The sequence below is a fragment of the Mus caroli genome, unplaced genomic scaffold (genome assembly GCF_978045245.1).
Source record: "Mus caroli unplaced genomic scaffold, Mus_caroli_1 scaffold_8, whole genome shotgun sequence".
Lineage (NCBI taxonomy): Eukaryota > Metazoa > Chordata > Mammalia > Rodentia > Muridae > Mus > Mus caroli.
This window is the reverse complement of record NW_028227263.1, coordinates 140,665,504-140,688,223: the sequence shown is the minus strand read 5'-3', so window position 1 is coordinate 140,688,223 and position 22,720 is coordinate 140,665,504. Positions and strand designations below refer to the sequence as shown.

The window sequence follows — 22,720 nt, the reverse complement described above, 5'->3', positions numbered from 1 at the left end:
AATATGCTGCTTTTGCAAAATAGGTCAGAAGGTTAACTGCTACTTTTGCTTTTTGTAATCAAGCTTGCTTACTCTGCTCAAAAGATGACTTGGACAACTGTAAGATGTATATGTTAAAATAAGCCTTTGTTTATGTGTAGGCAGAATATACACAATCTAATGGTTTTTGCCTTTATAAGCTCTGGGCTGATAGGATTAAAGGCTGGGGAATGGCCCTAGGTGCAATCCTGGCACCAACCAGTCCAGGTGCTGGTTTTTAAACAAAAAACCTCTTCTCGATAAAATTTATTTTCAGCCATGGCAAATCTGAGTGACCCCAGATTCATCACTTGATATAGCCAGGGTGATAGAACCACTGTTGTTAGTTTTTATCCACACTGGTCACTCAATTGCACTTAGACTCTTTAGGAAAGTTTTGCCATCCCTTAGGTAAGCTGTAGCCAGTCCTGTGGGGCTGAAGCACTAGAGTCCTGGACATGTCGTGCCTAGGTCAAGGATACACATTTCATTCTCTGTGCTTCCTCTACTGACTGTGTGTCTCCTTGGCCTCGGTCCCCAGGGCTGCAAACAAAACATAAAACCAGAAGTGATCATAGGACTATAGATATAGGTACAACCAAACAATTGCCACATTCATTTCCTGCTCTGCATCTCGCTGCTATTGTGTAGTGGTTTCTTTGGGGATAATACTTTTATTTTGTAGGGAATCTCATTAAGATGCAGGGTGTTCCTAAGGGAGGTGAACCATACCATACTGTAGGGCAGACCCTTTAACACAGGAAAGAACCAACTCAGTGACTGAGACAGGTATACTAGGCCCATTATTCCCCAAGTATATAGAGTAGTGAGGATGCTGAGAGACACTCAGACCAGACTGGCCCCAGCTGCCTTTTAGAACCTCTCCAAACTGTCCAATGGCCTGCAGGTTGTGTAGCACGCCTCAAGTTGTCAGCTTTCTTGAGTCATTGCCCATGCTGGGACGGGCTTTGGTGATGTGGCTGCCTTTGAGTCATTGCTGCTTCTGGAAGTAATCCTAATAAAAATTTCTGGTTTACCAAACTGGATTTTCGTGGTATTCATACTTTGTTCTGCCACTGGTGCCCAATCTGGCATGTGTAGTTAGCACTGCTCGGGAATAGTGTTACATGTTACCCTAAGATTTTCTCTGAATTTTGTGGGGACCCATTAGTAAACACAATTCATCATTCATGCTTTCTCTTTTATTCCCCAATATACCAGTGATACGAACGTTTTACATTTATTCTTGTTTAGTGACACGTGTGAGTTTTATACATAGATCTGGGAAGGATAAGGACATTTATCTCAGATGTCAATAAATCAGAGAGGGTGCCCAGAGAATGGCCTCAAAAAATGAAATGAGGAAGAGGAGGATTCTTAAGATCCACTCGGTCACTGCTGATTCTCAGTTGTGGATGGCTCGCCTTCATCTCTTGGATCAGGTTCTGGATACTGGGTTTAGCTTCATCAAATTTCAATCTAGGTTGCAACCAGAGGAGAAAAATGGTTTGTTGTTTTGAGAAAAATCCATGTAAACTTCTCGCATGCCTTAAATGTTTTATGGGTCACTTTAATACTGCACTACAAAGTGGACTTGCATATTTTAAATCTTATTTTGGTATATGGTATATGCATATGTGCCCATGCATGTGTTGGTGGAATACACCCCTGTGGCTGAATATAGAAGCCAGAGGTTGCTACAGGGATGTCTCTCAACCATCATACCCATTTTCAACTTATTTCATTAGTGTTCTGTATGTATGTGTACCACTTTCATGCCCGACATTCCTACTGGGGCTCAGAAGAGGGCACTGGATCCCTGGAGCTGGAGTTACAGATGGTTGTGAGCCACTTTACAGGTGATGAAGACAAACCTGGGCCCCCTGCAAGAACAAGCAAGTATGTTCTTTTAACCTCTAGCAATCTGCTCATTCCCAACCATCTTTGTTTTTAAGACAGGGTCGCTCATACACCCTGAACTTAACATTTTCATTAAACTGGCTAGCTAGTAAGCTGTTAGAATCTTTCTGACTCTGTCTCTAACTAGTGGCGTTATAGATCTGTATGGCCATGCCTAGCTTTTAGGTGGGTACTGATGATCCAAACTAAGGTCTTCATGTTAACACAGCAAGAATTTTACTAACTTCCCAACCCCAGCCTTTTGGGTCTCATGTAGCCTATGCTAGCCCCAAATTCATTATGTAATTATTGATGACCTTGAATTTTTCATCTTTCCCACCTCAACATTTTTCATTACTTATTCACTTTACACCCCAATATTAGCCCCACCTCTCCCTGTCCTTGCTCAAAAATCTCCTTTCTCCTCCCCTAAAAACAGGGAGGCCCTCCCTGGGTATCCTCTCCTCCTGGCACATCATGTCACACAGGACTAGGAACATCCTCTCTCACTGAGGCCAGACAAGGCAGCCCAGTTATGGGGATAGAATCCACAGATAGGCAACAGAGTCAGGGACAGCCCATACTCCACCTGTGGGGAACCTGTATGAAGACAAAGCCGTACATCCACTACCTCTGTGCAGTGGCCTACATCCAGCCCCTCTCTGGCTCCACCTCCATCTTTCAAGTTTGCCATCACAGCCAGTTTTCTGCAGTTCTCAGGATCAAACTCAAGGTACACACTAGGCAACTACACTATCAACTGAGCCACACACACAGTCCTGCATGTTGATTTAATATGGAAAAAAGATATCAGTAGTCATACAGATACAACACAGAGTCATGAATCCTTCAGTCATTATATTTTGAATCAGGGTCTGTGAAACTAGGGCTCATCAATTGGCTATATTAAGCTGTATATCAAGTTTTGGGGAATCTGACTATTTTTTGCCTCCCCAAAGCTGGAATTACAGACTTATACCTTCACACACTATGTGTGTTCTGGGGTTCTCATGTATGAGTAACAGGCACTTTAATAAGTAATCTATCTCCCCAGCCACATTTTTATTTGTGTTATTTTGAGAGAGCTTGAGACTCCCCATGTAAGCCCATGTATGGCAATCTTATCTCAACTTGCCAAGGTTCAGAAAATAGGCCTGAGCTCTCACACCAGGCTCCCACTTTTTCGGACATCATGTTAGAGTTGGAGTTTGTCTACCCTAATAGATAAGTGTCTAACAATTGTGGCTTCTTGGTCTCTCGTGCATTCTCTCTATGACTCTGTTTACCCACCAGTGCTTGTTTGGTGACCACTGGATGTGGCGATACGCACCTTTAATCTCAGCATTTGGTAGGCAGAGGCAGGCAGATTTCTGAGTTTGAGGTTAGCTTGGTCTACAAAGTGATATCCAAGGCTATACAGAGAAACCCTGTCTTGAAAAATTAAAAGATTTGCTGACTAAATGCCAATGGATGAGGCTGCTTGCCAGCAACTGATGTATGAAACCCTATGGAATTGGAAATAGTGAGATCATACCTGAGCATTTGCAGGGGGCAAATCTGAAGTTTCAAGGCTTCACAGAATGTCTTTATGGCATCAGTTCCCATGGCGTTCTGAGACAGGTCTAGAGTGTTCAGGCTCTTGTTGCTTCTAAGAGTCTCAGAGAAGTCTTGGCAGTTCAGTGGAGTAATGGAGCATCCACACAGCCTTGCAGACAAAACACAAAACTTAACTCATTAAGTCTTATCTAGTACTGGATCCTGTATACTCTAATACTCACCTTCTAGAGAAGTTGTGCTTGCTTGTACAGTAGGGGCATGACAGTTATAGGGGTTACCAACACGTTTCTGCTCAGATTTGAGTGTTGGAAAGGAGGTTACATGGTACTATAAACAGGGTTGAAAGTTTTCTCATGGGGGAACTGGATGCCATTTCTCTAGATGGTCACACACTGTCAAACTGAGAAGTATTTATAACCACAATCTGTGTTGTTTTCAAGTTTAGTCAAAGAAGCTTCCTTTTCTTTTTTTTAGAAGTGTGGTTAATAAAGAATCTTATAACTGATCACAGTGTTAAGAATAAATGAAGTGCTGCTTAGCCATAAAGGGTCATCTTCAACCTCTCTCCTTTCAAGGCTCAGGAAAAAATCTTGTAAGAGGGGGTGGATAAGCCGGGCATGGTGGCACACACCTGTAATTCCAGCACTCGAGAGGCAGAGGCAGGCAGATTTCTGAGTTCGAGGCCAGCCTGGTCTACAAAGTGAGTTCCAGGACAGCCAGGGCTACACAGAGAAACCCCTTCTCAAAAAACAAAAAACAAAACCCAAAAAAATCAATAAAAAAAAAGAGGGGGCGGATAGTCTAAGAGCTGGAGCATGGAGAAAAGTCATGTGAGACACTATCATATGGACATGGGCTAACCGTCGCACACAAGAACTCACAGCAACTGTAGTTACCTGCAGGAGACATATACAGACTAAGCTAAACAAAATGTCAGCATAGATGAGGGCAGGGCTCCAGAGGCTCCAGTCCTTTCTGGGGAGCTATTGTCAGTTGACAGAGGAAGAATCACTTTGGAGATGAAGACATGGTAGGTTGCCCATGTCCCCACACCTATGTGCATATGATCAGTATTCACTGGACTAAGTGGACTGATTAATACTAATATTGATAAAAACAAAAAAAGAACATGAAGTTGGGAGGAAGATGGATTAGGCAGTCCCAGAAAGACTCAAGGGTAGTGGAGGAATGGATCAAAATACATGGTATACATATATGCAAATCTCATAGAATAAAGTTACAAATTTAAGAAGTAGTTAATTAATTCAGCCAATTCTATGGGTATCATGCTGTATGACAGGCACATGGGGTATAAGGGCTAAACAAATGAGCAACAGAAGTTTCTTCCCTCAAGGAAAACAAAAATAGTGTACTGTGTAGTATATTACATGCACAAGCAAAGATTATAAAAGGAAAGGAGTATTTGGGGGTGCCATATCAAGGGCTATGGGTGACATGAGAGAATGAAGAGAAAGAACAGCAGATATCTGGAGTAGATCTCCAGACAGAGAAAGGGCTCACACAAAGGCCTGATGTTGGCTTACAGGTATTATTTGAAATAGTATCAAGCTGAGCAGGCTATACATATGTGATGCACACAATCACAACATCTACATAACATGGGGCATGGAGGTGTTTGGCAGTTGTCCCAGCACTTGGGAGGACCAGGAGTCAAAAGTCCTCTTCTGCTATTTAGAGAATTTGAAGCTAGCTTGGGATACATGGGGAAAAGTTGATGACATATTGTGAGATGAGTGGTGGATAAAGGTTAAGTCTGATGACCTGAGTTCGATCCTTGGGATTCACATGTTAGAAGGAGAGAACACACCCATGTTTTGGAATGCTCTAACTCTCCCTTCACCACGAAGTAAATAAGTATGGTAAACATTTAAATAAAGTTTGAGAAGAAAACCCACAGTTGAAACAAAGATGTCTGAATATACACCCTTGTAAAGTCAACACATGCACCTAGATGTTGCTATGTTTGACCAGGTATAGGTACAAATTCTATATAACTGGAAGAAGGTTCCAAGATTTCAGAATAGACTGGACTTTGAAAAAAGAATGGATAGAGGAACACACACAAAGTGAGGAAATAATCTGCTTAGAGGGACAGTTTATACTGAAGTTTTTAGGTAGGGGAGAAAGACCCATTCCATTTTGAACTAAGATCTCAATTAACTGTAGGGAAACAGGAAAATGGATATGTTCAACACAGGAAAAATCTGGGGTTGCCAAGTGTGCAGGGACAGAGAGGAGAGGCTGTAGAAGTGATCAAGTGATGGGCACATACATGATGACATGTATGCAGGGTCACATATATGGAATATCAAGATCATCTCAGGTCATGGGCTAAGTTTAGTCCATGCTGTTGGATGAACTCCATGTGGCAATAATGCTAGGCTTCATTTAATTCATGACAAAATGTTTTCATGCCATGTTTTCAGCAGATACACCTCATCCTATTTGGCTTTTTGTTTTGTTTTTGTTTTGTTTTGCTTTTTTGTTTTTTCCAAGACAGGATTTCTCTGTATAGCCCTGGCTGTCTTGGAACTCACTTTGTAGACCAGGCTGGCCTCAAACTCAGAAATCCACCTGCCTCTGCCTCCCAAGTGCTGGGATTAAAGGCATGCACCACCACTGCCTGGCTACAACTCATCCTGTTTTCCAATGACTCTGTTTTAATATATGATTCATACATACTAGCAAACATTAGAATTAAGAGGTATACTAAAAATCCTGATGCCTGACTGCAACAATTTTGATAATAGCCACACTATGGAGTTAACCAGGCCTGGTGTCACTCAGGCACTTGCTAGGCTGAGGGAGGAGGATAGTGAGCTCCAGGCCTCATCTATTCCAATATCCTGTCTTATGCATAAGTGTGGTTTTGTTTTATTTTTGAGATTGAGTCTTACTATGTAGCCAAGTCTGGCAGTGACCCCTCAATCCTCCTGCCTCATCCTCCTGAGATATGGGATGTTAGTCATGCACCATCACTCCCAGTTTAAGATTTTTTTTCTTGTCCCCTCACCACCAAAGATACTGGTATCTGGATTGTACTCCAGGGATTCTGTTTCAATTATCCTGTGGTATTGCTTGGGTGCTAAAATTTTGAAAGATCACAAGCATTTCTATTACAAACTATAAAAATAGGTATGGAACACTGCAAATATACCATACTAACATGTGTTACAAACACAAGATAACATGTTTTATGTTAAAGTATTTAATTGAAAAGCTAGGTTACATAGTGATACCCACCTTTTAACCTAGATCTCAGGAATCTGGACTAGAAGACTGCAAATTTTAGGGTACCCTGGACTATGTAGTAAAACCTGTTTCAAAATATCTGATAAAGTTTATATGCAGAGTATACAACATGATGATTTGTTGCCTCTTGTGCATCAATGGCTACAAAGAAATAATTTTGATCACCACCACACTATGTTAGAGTTCCCAAATTTGTTGTTTTTATAATATTGTATAATAGTGTATTTATGTATATATTATGTATATTGTATATATACTATATATACTATATGTATAGTAGGCATATTGTATATATTATATATGTAGTATTGTATATACAGTATGTATATTGTATATACTATATACTCTCTGCTTCTGTGAATCTGGCTGTTTAAGTTTTCCTGACATTCACTGAAGACTACTGATACTAGTTCAAGTATAACAAGCCAAGCACCACCAACAGATTTGGTGGGTTAAGGAAAGCGTGGTAAATACCTACAATGGAGTATTGCTCAGCCACGAGAAGACAAGGAACCCTGGCACCTGTGACAATGTGAATGAATAGGGAGGACATTTGTTGGGTGACAATCATATGACCACACTTCTATGCAGAGTATTATCTCTCACAAGTCTCTCACCATTTAAGGGCTGTCATCAAGAGCATTTGATTGATGATCCTAACTTATCTGGGATTTGTAGGACAGAATCAAGTAGACTACATTGACCTTACTGAGGACTTAGGTATAATGTCCAACTCTTATTTCTATAAATCTTGGGGGTTGGGCAGCAGTGAGTGCTTCTGCTTGGCTTAATTCATCTTTTCCTTAAATTTTTTTCAGAGGAGACATCTGTATACCCTGTTTGTTTAAATGTATATGTGTTCATGTGTGAATGTACACATGTGCCTCTGTGTCTGGAGGCCAGGGGCTTGATACTGTTTTCAGCATTCTCCATCTCATATTTTGAGATGTCTTCTCTATGAACCTGGGATTTGTAATTTGGGTAGAATGGCTGCCCATTGAGTTCCAGAGATGCCCCAGTCCCTGCTTTCCCAGTGCTGACATTGTATGCATGCACCATCACACTTGGCTTTTTTATGTTGATGCTGGGAATATGAACCCCAGTCTCATAATTGAACAGCAAGCAATCACATCCACTAGCTAACCTTTTTTCTTGTATTTCTTTTTTTTTTCAATTTTTATTAGATATTTTCTTAATTTACATTTCAGATGCTATCCTGAAAGTCCCCTATACCCTCCCCCAGCACTGCTTCTAATCACCCACTCCGACTTCTTGGCCCTGGCATTCCCCCGTACTGGGGCATATAAAGGTTACTAGCTAAACTTTTTTAAAAAGCAATTTTATATGCGGGGCACCAAGGACCAGTGCAGGAATAAACATCAGAAAGCACAATGAGTCCTCCAGAAAAAGACAGTAAAGCAATCCTGAAAGACCAAGGACCAGACTGGGAAGAAACATCAGAAGCCTTACAACCTGAGGAAGAAGATGCACTGACAAAAGCAGATGAACAAGGTAACCTACAGACTACAAGGCCCATGTGATTGCTAAATTCAACACCAGTGTGGATCTACACTATGACAGCCCAGAGATAAAAGTATCACCGATGCTTTTAAACCATACCAGAAAATCTTCAGGCCTCACACCATTATCCTACATGGAAAACCATGAGTTTGGAAGTCAGCTTGGCCAGAAGTATTGTTCTGGGCTGTTCACAGGGTGAACTCTACCAAGACATGTCCAATGTCATCATCTCTGTCGTCTCTGTCTCCTTCTCCATCTCCGTCTGTCTCCTCCTTCTCCTTCATCTTCTCTTTCTTCATCTCCTTCATCATCTTCTCCTTCATCATCTCCTCCTTCATCATCTTCTCCTTCATCATCTCCTCCTTCATCATCTTCTCCTTCATCATCTCCTCCTTTTTCTCCTCCTTCATCTTCTTCTCCTACTTCATCTTCTTCTCCTTCATCTTCTCCTTCATCTTCTTCTCCTTCATCATCTTCTTCATCATCTTCTCCTTCATCATCTTCTCCTTCATCATCTTCTCCTCCTTCTTCTCCTCCTTCATCTTCTTCTCCTCCTTCATCTTCTTCTCCTCCTTCATCTTCTTCTCCTCCTTCATCTTCTTCTCCTCCTCCTCTGTAAGAGTAAGAAAGTGGACAGGGACGAGCAGTTTGGCATAGCTTATTGCCAAGGAGTGGCCAGACTTCTAGACTGCAGTGACAAAGATCATGTTCCAACTAGAAAGACTCCTGTTTGTTATAGATGGTTTGGATGATATGGGCTCTGTCCTTCAACATGACAATATGACACTCACCAGAGACTGGAAGGATGAACAGTCCATATACATCCTGATGTACAGCCGCCTAAGGAAGTTCCTCCTACCCCAGTTCTTTCTCATCATTACCACCAGAAACACAGGCTTAGAAAAGCCCAAGTCGATGGTGGTGCCCCCCCCCCCCCCATATACTGGTTGAAGGACTATCTGCATAAAAGAGACCTCACCTGGTTTGTGAGAACATCTCCGATGACTATCAGAGAATGCAAGTCTTCCATTCCATGATAGAAAATCACCAGCTATTTGACCAGTGCCAGGCTCCCTTTGTATGCTCAATGGTCTGTGAGGCTCTATAGCTGCAGAATCTGGGAAAGAGATTCACCATACCCTGCCAGACTCTCACCAGTTTATATGCTACATTGGTGTTCCACCAGTTCACCTTGAGAAGGCCTTCCAAGAACTCAGTCAGGAAGAGCAAATTACCCTAATGAGTTTGTGCAGGATGTCAGCTGAGATCTCAGCCCTCTTTCATATGAACATCCTTCTCCAGGTTGACCACAGCAGTGAGCAGTGTTACATTTTCTTCTATCTCAGCCTTCAGGATTTTTTTGCTGTCTTATGTTTTAGAATGGTTGGGGGAATGGAATCAATATTTTTTTCCTTCATTAAAAACCAAAGGATCATCATGGAGGTAAAGAGAGACGATACTCACCTCCTCAGTATGGATCATTTCTTATTTGGCCTCATGCACAAGGATATCTTGAAGACTCTGGAGGTTCTGTTCGAATGTCCTGTGACTCTGACTCTCAAGCAAAAGCTCCAACACTGGGTCTCTCTAATAGGTCAGTAGGTCAAGGGCACCAGCCTGATAGACATCCTGGATGCCTTCTATTATCTGAGTCTCAAGATATAGAGTTTGTTCACATGGCTTTTAACAACTTCCAAGAAGTGTGGCTTCTGATTAACCAGGAGATGGACTTGATGGTACCTTCCTATTGTCTCCAGCACTGTCAGAACCTGAAGACAATCAGGGTAGATATCAGAGATGTCTTCTCAGTGGATAATACTCTTGAGCTGTGCCCTGTTGTTGCTCTCCAGGAGACACAATGTAAGCCCCTCCTCATGGAGTGGTGGGGAACCTTTTGCTCTGTGTTCAGCACCCACCCAAACTTGAAGGTGCTGGACTTGAGTAACAGCATCCTGAACAAATGGGCTGTGAAGATACTGTGCCTCAAGCTGAGGATTCTGACATTTAAGAGTGCAGATGTAGTGTCTGGCCTGAAATATCTTTGGATGCTCCTTGTTAGTAATCAGAACTTAAAGTACTTTGATCTAGGGAACACTCCCATGAAGGATGATGACATCAAGTTAGCCTGTGTTGTGCTGAAACATCCAAGCTGCTCCCTGGAGACTCTGGGGTTGGATTCCTGGGAGTTAACCCTCTCTGGTTAGGAGATGATCTCCATGCTCCTGCTTTCAACCACCAGTCTAAAGTACCTCGGCCTGGCAAAAAATAAGGTGGCGGTAAAGAGCATGATATCACTTGGGAATGTCTTGAGTAGTTCAATGTGTCCACTGCAGAAGCTGATACCGGACAGCTGTGACCTCACACCTGTCAGCTGCAACCTTCTGGCCTCCAGCAACCTTTTCAGCAACCAGAACTTGACTCACCTGAGCCTGTCAAGCAACAGCCTGGGGACTGAAGCAATAGCTGTGTCAGTTCATGAGGAATCCAGAATGTGCTCTCCAGTGACTGATACTGAATTGCTGCAATATTATAGATGATGCCTAAGACTTCCTGGCATTGATACTTATAAACAACAGAAAGCTGACACACCTGTGCCTGGCCATGAACCCTGTACAGAATAGTGCAATGAAGCTACTGTGTGAAGCTTTAAAGGAGCCCACTTGTTACCTTCAAGAACTGGAACTAGTGGACTGCCCGCTCACGGAGAACTGCTGCCAGGACCTGTTGTATGATCACAACAACCAAGCAGTTCAAAGACTTGGTAACACTGCCCTGGGAAACAAAGGAGTCATAATTCTGTTCGAGGGACTGAAGCAAAGTAGCAGCTCCCTGGGGAGACTTGGTTTGGGAGTATGTGAGTTCACTTCCAACCACTGTGAGGCAATGTCATCAGCCCTCTCTTGAAACCCGCACCTGAACAGCCTAAACATGGTGAAGAATGACTTCAGCACATCAGGGATGTTGAAGCTGTGCTCTGCATTCCAATTCCTTGCCTCTAACCTGTGGATAATTGGCCTGTGGAAACAGCAGTACTATGCCTAGGTGAGAAGACAGCTGGAGGAAGTGCAGTTTATCAAGCCCTACATGGTGATTGATGGTGACCAGTATGCTATTGATAGAAGATGACTGTAACTGGTGGAAAATCTGAAGACATGAGTCCCCTCTTCTTCACATCCTAGGACTTCTTTATCTGTGAAATGTTTGTCTCACCTCAGAGAATGTAGTGAGAATGAAATAAACAGAGCATTTAGAAAAGAAAGCAAACAAATAAACAAAAGTAAACTTTACACACATGTCTGTATGGCCAGTGAGGTAAGAAGTGAGCAGAGTCCCTAGAGCGGTTGGTTACAGCCAATTTGGAGCCACTTGATGTGAGCTTGGGAACAATATTTATGTTCTTTGTGTGCAACAAAGAGATCTTAGGTGCTGGGCCAATATCTCTACAGCCCTTTGCCTGGTGATTTAAAAGAACACTTAACTTGGGGCTAGAGAGGTAGATCAGTGGGTAAAGGCCCTTGCTGCCAAGCCTGCCAACCTGTGCTTGAACTCTAGATCTCTTGTGGTGGGAAGAAAGAATCAACCCCCTTCCTGTTGTCCTACTGATCTCTATGTACCAGCTATAGACACTAATACTAGAAAAAAATGGAATACAAAACATGACTGACTTGACTCAGGACTTCCCCATATTGCTTCTGAAAGGGTCTGCTACACTTGAAAGCTCCTTTAAGGTAGAGGTTACAGTCCAAAAGGGCACAACTCACCATAGACTTTTCAATTTACTCTTGGGGTTCTTCAAAGCCTCACACAGAAACTTTGCTCCTGTGGTTCCGATGCGATTTAGCCCCAGATCCAAGTGTTTCAGGCTCAGTGTTTGTCTGAGCATCTTTGAGAGATGGTGGCAACCAGTATTGGTGATGTTACAGGACCACAGTCTGGAAAATCACATGCACAGGGACAAAAACCAGAAACAAATAAACACCTTAGTCCATTCTGGGATGATGCATCCAAACCACTACATTCTACCTCAAGCCATTGGTTTCAGTCAAGCTTAGAGACATTATGATAAGTGATATTGGAATGAAATCATAGAATGGGTTTCTCAAAAACTCTTCCTTCCCATAGGGAAGTTGGAAAGGAGTGAATTATGATTAAAATACATTGTATATGTATACAAAATTCTCAAAGAAATGAGTAAATAAAATTAATTGGTATGAAAGGAAACCCCATGCCTGCTAATGTCAACCAAGAGAGCTACCTGTGGTTAGATGAGGGCAAAGATCCTAGAGGAGAATGAAGAGGACACATCGTTTAATGGATTCAGTGTCCAACCATCTTTTACTTATGCTCAAAAGTAAATGCAGCTCTTATCCTCCAACAGAGAAACCATTAAATTGGTAGTACTTTATGGATAGGTCATAGATCAGTTCCTGGCATAGTGCCTGTACACAGTAGGTTCTTCATAAATGCTGATAATTAATTCACTGCTGTGTTTGGTGATCTTAGAAGGTAGTAAGTTTTCTGTGGTGATTTTTTTTTGGGGGGAGAGATCAGAGTCTCACTCTGTAGCATAGGCTATGATCCTCCTGCCTTTGATTTCCAAATGTTAATATTACAGGTATGTGTCATCCTGCCTGTACTGATAATAGTGCCTTCTAACATAATTAGACTGTAAGTTCAAGGTATGGCTAGTTAGGTGGATAGGGTCTTTATGGCTTTGGACTTCTGTGTTTGGTTGGATACTTATGTAGTGTATTATTGGGGTGTTCTTTCCTTCCATCTACCTCTAACCATGAACTCAGTATTTCATCACATTCAAATAACCAAGTAGTTATCAGACCTTGGCTGTTTAACATTATTACAAATGTTAAAAAAAATAGGAAAAGCTGACAGCTACCATTCTTCCTTCCTTTACTTCCTCCCTCCTCTGTCCTTTGTTTTTCATGGTGTTGAGGAAGGAACTCCAGACCTTACATACAAATTTCACTATTTACTTTTTTGTCAACGTGAAAGAAGCTAGAGTCATTGGGAAGAAGAAACCTCAATAGAGAAAGTACCTCCATAAGATTGTCTTGTAGGGGACCCAACATTTTGCTGCTTACAGGAAACCCATCCCAGGGAAAAAGACAGACACTACCTCAGAATGAAAGGCTGGAAAACAATTTTCCAAGCACATGGGCTGAAGAAACAAGCTGGAGTAGCCATTCTAATATCTAATAAAATCGACTTCCAACCCAAAGTTATAAAAAAGGCAAGAAGAAGAAAAAAAAAAAAAAGCCGGGCGGTGGTGGCACACGCCTTTAATCCCAGCACTCGGGAGGCAGAGGCAGGTGGATTTCTGAGTTCGAGGCCAGCCTGGTCTACAAAGTGAGTTCCAGGACAGCCAGAGCTATACAGAGAAACCCTGTCTCGAAAAAACCAAAAAATAAATAAATATATAAATAAATAAATAAAAAAGGCAAGGAGGGGAGCTTCATACTCATCAAAAGTAAAATCTTCTAAGAGGAACTCTCAATTCTGAATATCTATGCTCCCAATGCAAGAGCAGCCACATTTATTAAAGAAACTTTAGTAAAGCTCAAAGGACATATTGCACCTTACACAATAATAGTGGGAGACTTCAACACATCACTTTCGTCAATGGACAGATTGTGGAAACAGAAACTAAAAAGGAACACAGTGAAACTAACAGAAGTTATGAAACAAATGGATTTAACAGATAGTTACAAAACATTTTATCCTAAAACAAAAGGATATACCGTCTTCTCAGCACCTCATGGTACCTTCTCCAAAATTGACCACATAATTGGTCACAAAACAGGCCTCAACCGATACAAAAATGTTGAAATTGTCACATGCATCCTATCAGATCACTATGGACTAAGGCTGATATTCAATAACTACATTAGTAATAGAAATCCAACATTCAGGTGGAAACTGAACAACACTCTTCTCAATGATACCTTGGTCAAGGAAGGACTAAAGAAAGAAATTAAAGACTTTTTAGAGTTTAATGAAAATGAAGCCACAACATACCCAAACTTATGGGACACATTGAAAGCATTTCTAAGAGGAAAATAGCTCTGAGTGCCTCCAAAAAGAAACTTGAGAGAGTACACACTAGCATCTTGACAACACACCTAAAAGCTCTAGAACAAAAGGAAGCAAATTCACCCAAGAGGAGTAGATGGCAGGAAATAATCAAACACGGGGGCTAAATCAACCAAGTGGAAACAAAAACTATTCAAAGAATCAACCAAATGAGGAGCTGGTTCTTTGAGAAAATCAACAAGATAGATTAACCAGGGACAGCATCCTAATTAACAAAATCAGAAATGAAAAGGGGGACATAACAACAGATCTAAAGAAATCCAAAACACCATCAGATCCTTCTATAAAAGGTATACTCAACAAAACTGGAAAACCTGGATGAAATGGACAAATTTCTAGACAGATACCAGGTACCAAAGTTAAATCAAGATCAGGTAATGATCTAAACAGTCCTATATCCCCTAAAGAAATAGAAGCAGTCATTGATAGTCTCCCAACCAAAAAAAGCCCAGGACCAGATGGGTTTAGTGCAGAGTTCTATCAGACCTTCAAAGAAGATCTAATTTCAGTTCTTTACAAACTATTCCACAAAATAGAAGGAGAAGGTACTCTACACAATTCATTCTATGAAGCCACAATTACTCTGATACCTAAACCACAGAAAGACCCAACAAAGATAGAGAACTGCAGACCAATTATCCTTATTAATACTGATGCAAAAATCCTCAATAAAGTTCTGGCTAACCGAATCCAAGAACACATCAAAACAATCATCCATCCTGACCAAGTAGGTTTCATTCCAGGGATGCAGGGATGGTTTAATATATAGAAAGCCATCCACATAATCCACTACATAAACAAACTCAAAGACAAAAACGACATGATCATCTTGTTAGATGCTGAGAAAATATTTGACAAAATCCAACACTCATTCATGATAAAAGTCTTGGAAAGATCAGGAATTTTAGGCCCATACCTAAACATGATAAAAGCAAAATACAGCAAATCAGTAGCCAACATCAAAGTAAATGGTGAGAAGCTGGAAACAATCCCACTAAAATCAGGGACTAGACAAGGGTGTCCACTTTCTCAATACCTATTCAACATAGTACTAGCCAGAGCAATTCGATAACAAAAGGAGATCAAGGGGATACAAATTGGAAAGGAAGAAATCAAAATATCAGTTTTTGCAGATGATATGATAGTATATATAATGACCCTAAAAATTCCACCAGAGAAATCCTAAACCTGATAAAAAGCTTCAGTGAACTAGCTGGATATAAAAATAACCCAAACAAGTCAATGACCTTTCTGTACACAAACGATAAACAGGCTGAGAAAGAAATTAGGGAAACAACACCCTTCTCAATAGTCACAAATAACATAAAATACCTTGGAGTAACTCTAACTAAGGAAGTGAAAGATCTGAATGATAAGAACTTCAAGTCTCTGAAGAAAGAAATTAAAGAAGATCTCTCAGAAGATGGAAAGATCTCCCATGGTCATGGATTGGCAGGATCAACATTATAAAAATGGCTATCTTGCCAAAAGCAATCTACAGATTCAATGCAATCCCCTTCAAAATTCTGACTCAATTCTTCACTGAGTTAGAAAGGGCAATTTGCAAATTCATCTGGAATAACAAAAAAGCTAGGATAGCAAAAACTCTTCTCAAGGATAAAAGAACCTGTGGTGGAATCACCATGCCTGACCTAAAGCTATACTACAGAGCAATTGTGATAAAAACTGCATGGTATTGGTATAGCACCAGACAAGTAGACCAATGGAATAGAATTGAAGACCCAGAAATGAACCCACACACTTATGTTCACTTGGTCTTTGACAAGGGAGCTAAAACTATCCAGTGGAAAAAAGACAGAATTTTCAACAAATGGTGCTGGCACAACTGGCAGTTATCATGTAGAAAAATGTGAATTGATTCATTCCTATCTCCTTGTAATAAGGTCAAATATAAGTGGATCAAGGAACTCCACATATAACCAGAAACAGTGAAACTTATAGAGGAGAAAGTAGGGAAAAGCCTCAAAGATATGGGCATAGGAGAAAAATTCCTGAACGGAACAGCAATGGCTTTTGCTGTAAGATTGAGAATTGACAAATGGGACCTCATAAAGTTGCAAAGCTTCTGTAAGGCAAAAGATACTTTCAATAAAACAAAAAGGCCACCAAAAGATTAGAAAAGGATCTTTACCTATCCTAAGTCAACTAGGGGACTAATATCCAATATACATAAAGAACTCAAGAAGGTGGACTCCAGAAAATCAAGTATCTCCATTAAAAAATGGGGCTCAGAGCTAAACAAAGAATTCTCACCTGAGGAATACTGAATGGGCGAGAAGCACCTGAAAAAATGTTTAGCATCCTTAATCATCAGGGAAATGCAAATCAAAGCAACCCTGAGATTCCACCTCACACCAGTTAGAATGACTAAGATCAAATATTCAGGTGACAGCAGATGCTGGCAACAATGTGGAGAAAAAGGCAGACTCCTCCATTGTTGGTTGGATTGCAAGCTTGTACAACCACTTTGGAAATCAGTCTGGAGATTCCTCAGAAAATTGGACATAGTAATACCAGAGGATCCTGCAATACATCTCCTGGGCATATATTAAGAAGATGTTCCAACTGGTAAGGAGGACACATGTTCCACTATGTTCATAGCAGCTTTATTTATAATAGCCAGAAGCTGGAAAGAACCCAGATGCCCCTCAACAGAGGAATGGATACAGAAAATGTGGTACATTTACACAATGGATTACTACTAGGGTATTAAAAAGAATGAATTTATGAAATTCCTAGGCAAATGGATAGACCTGGAGGGCATCATCCAGAGTGAGGTAACCCAATCACAAAAGAACTCATATGATATTTACTCACTGATAAGTGGATATTAGCCTAGAAACTTAGAATACCCAAGATACAAGATACAATTTGCAAAACACATGAAACTCAAGAAGAACAAAGTGTGGTCACTTTGCCCCTTCTTAGAATTGGGAACAAAGCACCCATGGAAGGAGTTACAGAGACAAAGTTTGGAGTTGAGACGAAAGAATGGACCATCTAGAGACTGCCATACCTGCGGATCCATCCCATAATCAGCCACCAAATGCAGGCACCATCACATACACCAGCAAGATTTTGCTGAAAGGACCCTGATATAGCTCTCTCTTGTGAGGCTATGCAGTGGCCTAGCAAACACAGAAGTGGATGCTCACAGTCAGCTATTGGATGGATCACAGGGCCCCCAATGGAGTAGCTAGAGAAAGCACCCAAGGAGCTAAAGGGGTCTGCAACCCTATTGGTGGAAACACAATATGAACTAACCAGTACCTCTTGGAGCTCGTGTCTCTAGCTGCATATGTATCAGAAGATGGCTTAGTCGGCCATCATTGGAAAGAGAGGCCCATTGGTCTTGCAAACTTTATATGCCTCAGTACAGGAGAATGCCAGGGCCAAAAAGTGGGAGTGGCTGGGTAGGGTAGCGGGGAGGGAGGGTATGGGGGACTTTTGGGATAGCATTTGAAATGTAAATGAAGAAAATACCTAATTAAAAAAAGATTGTCTTGTAGGCAAGTCTGTAAGGCTTTTTCTTAATTAATGGTTGTTGTGGGAATGCCCCATTCATTGTAGGTGGTGTCATTCCTGGGCAGGTGGTACTGGGTTGTATCAAAGGGCAAAGTGAACTATACAGTAAGCAGAGCTCCTTCTATGGCCTCTACATCAAATCCTGCATCCAGGTCTTGCTTTAGCTTCCATCCATGATGGACTACAAGATGTAGCATGAAACAAACCCTTTCCTACCCAAACTCTTCTTGTCACAGTGTTTATTACAGTAATAGGATGCAAATGAGAACAAACTGTACTGGTGACCATCATCCAATCAGAGCCAGTGTTTAAATGTTGGTAGTGATGCTCTGTTACCCAGTATAGTACTGTCAATGCTAAACACAATCTCTGCAGTACAGCCCCATTACTTTGTGGAAACTAATCCTACAAACCTTCTCTTTGCAACAGTAAGAGACTACTGCAGAACATCACAACTAATGAAGATGTAGAGTTCTGGAGTCCAGTTTCAATGGATATATCTTCAAAAACTCCTGAACCTGAGGGACAGGGAAGATTGCAGAAGAGGGGGTGGAAAGATCAACAGAGCCAGAGGGTCAGGAAATTTACTATGAAATTATATCTCCTAGTACTGTCATAAGCTACACTCATCAAGTCTCACCAACATGACTGACCAAACATGAGCTGAATAAATAAGGGTGATACTAGTTAACAGGCAAAACTGGATAGGGAAAAGCCCACGAGGCCTCAACTCTAAACAAATAACAATAGGCAACTGAGGAGAGCTGGGAGAAATAGAGATGGTCTATCCTCAGGGACCAGTGCCAAGTGATCAGCCCTGAACACATACCTACAAATAATATATGGTATTAACAGGATCCATATGTGTGTGTGTGTGTGTGTGTGTGTGTATACACATGTGCATGCAATAACAATTAGTGAGAAGAGGCCATAAATTTGAAGGAGAATAGGGAGGGATATATGGTAAAGTTTGGAGGGAAGAAATGGAAGGGAAAAATATTGTAATTACGTTTTAATCTCAAAAAATTATGTTAAAAATTATAATGGATCCATATTGATCTTGTTGACAAGTTGATTCCACCTCTAACCATGTATACTTTATGTTACACAGTGCTAAAAACACAGACTTGGAGAGGATGTTAGGTTGGGCTTGGTGGCACAGCACTTGGGAGTCTGAAACTGGAGGATTGTTTTGAATATAAAGTCAGCCTGGGAGACACTATCTTACAAAAGGACAGAAACAAGAGCTGTGTGGATGGGGAGGAGTGGTGTGAGGGTGGGAAGGGAGGAGTGGTGTGAGGGTGAGGAGGAGTGCTTCGAGGGTGGGAGGACTGATGGAAATAGTGTCTTCTGGACATGACATGCCGCTGCACACATGAAGTCACAGCATCCATGGTTATCTCCAGAAGACCAAGTCAGGCAAAAATACTACTCATATGAGGGAGGGTTTCTGAGGACCTTCTCTCACTACTACAAACTATTAGTAGTTGGTGACTGCTGGAGGAGGTAGAGTCACCATTCTTTGGGAGGTGCTTACTGGTAGGTTGTCCTTCCCCCAAGTGGATGATCCTACACCTGAGTTCGTGTCAGTAGTACAAATTGGACCCAATGGGTCATACTTTACAAAAAAAAATTAAAAGCAGAAGTAAAAAGAAAAGTCCAGGTATGGTGGTACATCCTTCTAATCAAGGTACTTGGTAGGAGAAGGATCAGGAGAGTTCAAAGTCTGGTCCACAGTGAATTCTAGGCCAGCCTGGGATACATAAGACATCATCTCAACCAAAACCAAAACCAAAACCAAAATTGAAGTCAGATCTGGAAACCATATCTTCTTCTCGATTCACCTATAGAATATTAACATCACATATTCTATAATGGTGGAAATACTGAAGCCAGGGTTTTACTTATGCTATACATAACCATTACCACTGGGGTGCATCCCCAGCCAATGCCATTCTCATATTCTATCACACACATGGAAGATCTTAGCATAGTATTTGTAGTAGTTAAGAAAATCATGATTTCCCTTCATATCTCTCTGTCTGTGTCTCTGTCTGTGTCTCTGTCTGTGTCTCTGTTTGTGTCTCTGTCCATCTCTGTCCATCTCTGTCCATCTCTGTCTCTGTCTGTCTCTGTCTGTCTCTGTCTCTGCCCCTCTGCCTCTCTGCCTCTCTGTCTGTCTGTCTGTCTGTCTCTCTGTCTCTCTGTCTCTTTGTCTCTCTGTCTCTCTCTCTGTGTCTCCCTGGGTCTCTGTCTCTCTGTCTCTTTCACACAAACACACACACACACACACACACACACACACACACACACACACACACACACACACACACAGCTGCAATGCCTCCTGCAGGCAGAGAAGACTTACACCAGGGTCTGTAGTTTGCACTCCGTGTAGCTTAAGCTTTCACACAGGTTTTTCACTCCGTTATCCCCAAGTTTATTGTTGGCCAGGCTGAGGTGTGTCAGAGTTCGGCTGACCATCAAAACGGAAGAGAGGTCCTTGCAGCAGGCTTCAGTGAGCTGACAGTTCTCCAACCTGCGGATAAAGCACACAGCTGGACCAAGCTGGACTATTAAGTCAGGAGAGGGCATTTCTAGCTGCCTCCAGAACATAAACTCAAGTTCTTGTTGATTTCCACTACACCATCATGATCACACAAGAGATTTAGATTTAGGAAAGCAATCTAAGACTTCCTAAGACTAAGCCAGCTAAAATCCAGCAGGGATGAGGGAGGGTCTCACATTGAGGAGCTTGGCAGGTGATGGTTTTCAGGGTAAGAAGAATCAAGTTTTCTTCAGGGATGTGTCTGCCGAGAGGTGACCAGTAGATTGTCTTACTCCTATGTACAGTAAGTAGACTCAGTGGATTTAGGCAAAGAGCATGTGAAGTTGGGAGGGAATGGTGAAGATGGGATGGAGGGAACTCAGAGGAGAGAAGATGGGGGATGAGTTTTATCAAGTGACATACAGACATACGCATGCATGAAATTCTCAACAAAGAGAGAAGAGCAAAATGAGTGATGCACAGTCAAAAACTCAGAAGCAGGTGTCTGCATGCATGAGTGGGGTTCATAGTGTTGGGAACAAAGAGACATATTTTAGGTACTACCATTTCATTTTCAGATTCTGTTTAATCACAGGGAGAAACTAAATTCAAGGTCCCAGGCCCTAGGGTAGCTGGGGACTTCCCAATAGCTAAATGGCTTCTATTATAAGGAAGTACTTGTCTGAGTCCAGACAACTCAAGGGCAATTTCTCCATCTTTCTGGCAGGGTCAAACTAAATCCATGTTATCCAAGTCCAGGAATTTAATCCTAACTTGATCAACCCCTTATGTCAAGATATGATTGGGCAATGGTACATACAGTACACCCCACTGCCCCTCACTTTGTGGTCTCATCCTCTAAATATGCTGTGCAATTTCTCTTCAGGGTTACAGTTTAGCTTCTGAATCTGTTATGTGGCCCCAATTACAATAACTTTTTGTCATCTGCATTGACTAGTGGAGTTTTGTTGGATTTATGTTGGATTTAAATGTATCCCACAACAATATGGGTGGCTGTGTAAGTGTGGAATCAACCATATCTCTTCTGTCTATAGCTCAGTGTCCAAAGCAATGTTCAATAGAAAGAGAGGGCATACTTACGATACCCTCTGCAGTATGCACTTTGGTTCCTTCCAAATATTACATAGAAGCTTAGCACTTTTGTCCAAGAGACTGTTGTTTGTGAGATCCAGATATATCAGGGATTGATTGACTTTCAGGACTGGGAAGAAGTCATCCCATTTCTGAGCAGCAGTAGAACAAGATCCCAGGCTGTGGAAGAAATGAGAACAAGTATATTCTGAATGGTCCAAAGAATGTTGTAGGTAGGATAGCTGTTCTTGCCATTGTGAATGGGTTTAATAAGTATATAGCAAGCCAAAGTAAGAGAAGTAATTGAAAGATATAGAAAACATCAAATCAGGCTTACAAAGAGATAGCAGAAACTGACTGCAGCTAATTGAAGGGTCCATATTGTTTCTGATCAAGTTTTTTCCTCCTTGGATAAACTTCCCACAGACAAACTTTCGAGTTTTGTTTCCTATTGTAGGAATACTTCCTAACTGTTCAAACACAATGTTTATACTCTTTGGCCATTTTGTGCTCTCCTTACATTGTTGAGTACAAAAACATGGTCTAAATTGCCTAGGTTTACCAAGTTTCATTCTCTCCTACATAAATTTTGATCATACATGCCTCCAATACAGCATTCAAGAGGTAGAGGCAGGCAGATCTCTGTAGGGTACAGGCTAGTATGGTCTACACAGTATGTTCCAGGCCAGTCAGAACTACACAGAGATATCCCATCTCAAGTTAATTTTCTTCTTTTAATATTTCATACAGATATATATTTAATTCACATCCCGTCCTAATTCCTACTGACAACTCAACAGATTTCCACCCCAAATTCATGTTCTCTTTTAGCCCCACCCTTAGTTGAAGAGATATCATCAGTGCCAGCTTGGGGAAGGAGAGTCACTTTTGCTTTGGTGTTGTGACCACTGATAGGTTGCTCAAGGATAGCCCCATACCCATGTGCATACATGTATTGCTAATTGTACTGCCATAAATTTATGAATATATATATATATATATAGTTTTGAGACAGGGTTTATCTGTATATCATGACTGACTCCAAACGCATTATGCATACCAGGCTAGCCTTTAGATCTACCTGCTTCTGTCTCCCAAGTTCTTGGATCAAAAGTATGCACCACCAAACCCATATTCATATATATCATTTGTGAGACT

At 41.4% G+C, this 22,720-nt stretch overlaps 1 protein-coding gene and 1 pseudogene across 1 annotated transcript in view; one reads left to right on the top strand and one right to left on the bottom strand.

Annotated features, from left to right (window-relative positions):
* Positions 1 to 1,364: 1,364 nt before the first annotated feature.
* Positions 1,365 to 22,720, bottom strand: part of LOC147003736 (NACHT, LRR and PYD domains-containing protein 2-like) — a 41,216-nt gene continuing 19,860 nt past the window's right edge. The window contains exons 7-11 of the mRNA XM_085841085.1: positions 21,572 to 21,742; positions 20,291 to 20,461; positions 12,030 to 12,200; positions 3,452 to 3,622; positions 1,365 to 1,497 (exon numbers count right to left, since the gene is read on the bottom strand). Of these exons, the coding sequence (XP_085697211.1) occupies positions 1,365 to 1,497; positions 3,452 to 3,622; positions 12,030 to 12,200; positions 20,291 to 20,461; positions 21,572 to 21,742 (817 nt within the window). The remainder of the gene's footprint in view (positions 1,498 to 3,451; positions 3,623 to 12,029; positions 12,201 to 20,290; positions 20,462 to 21,571; positions 21,743 to 22,720) is intronic.
* LOC147003737 (NACHT, LRR and PYD domains-containing protein 5 pseudogene) lies at positions 8,139 to 11,416 on the top strand (annotated as a pseudogene).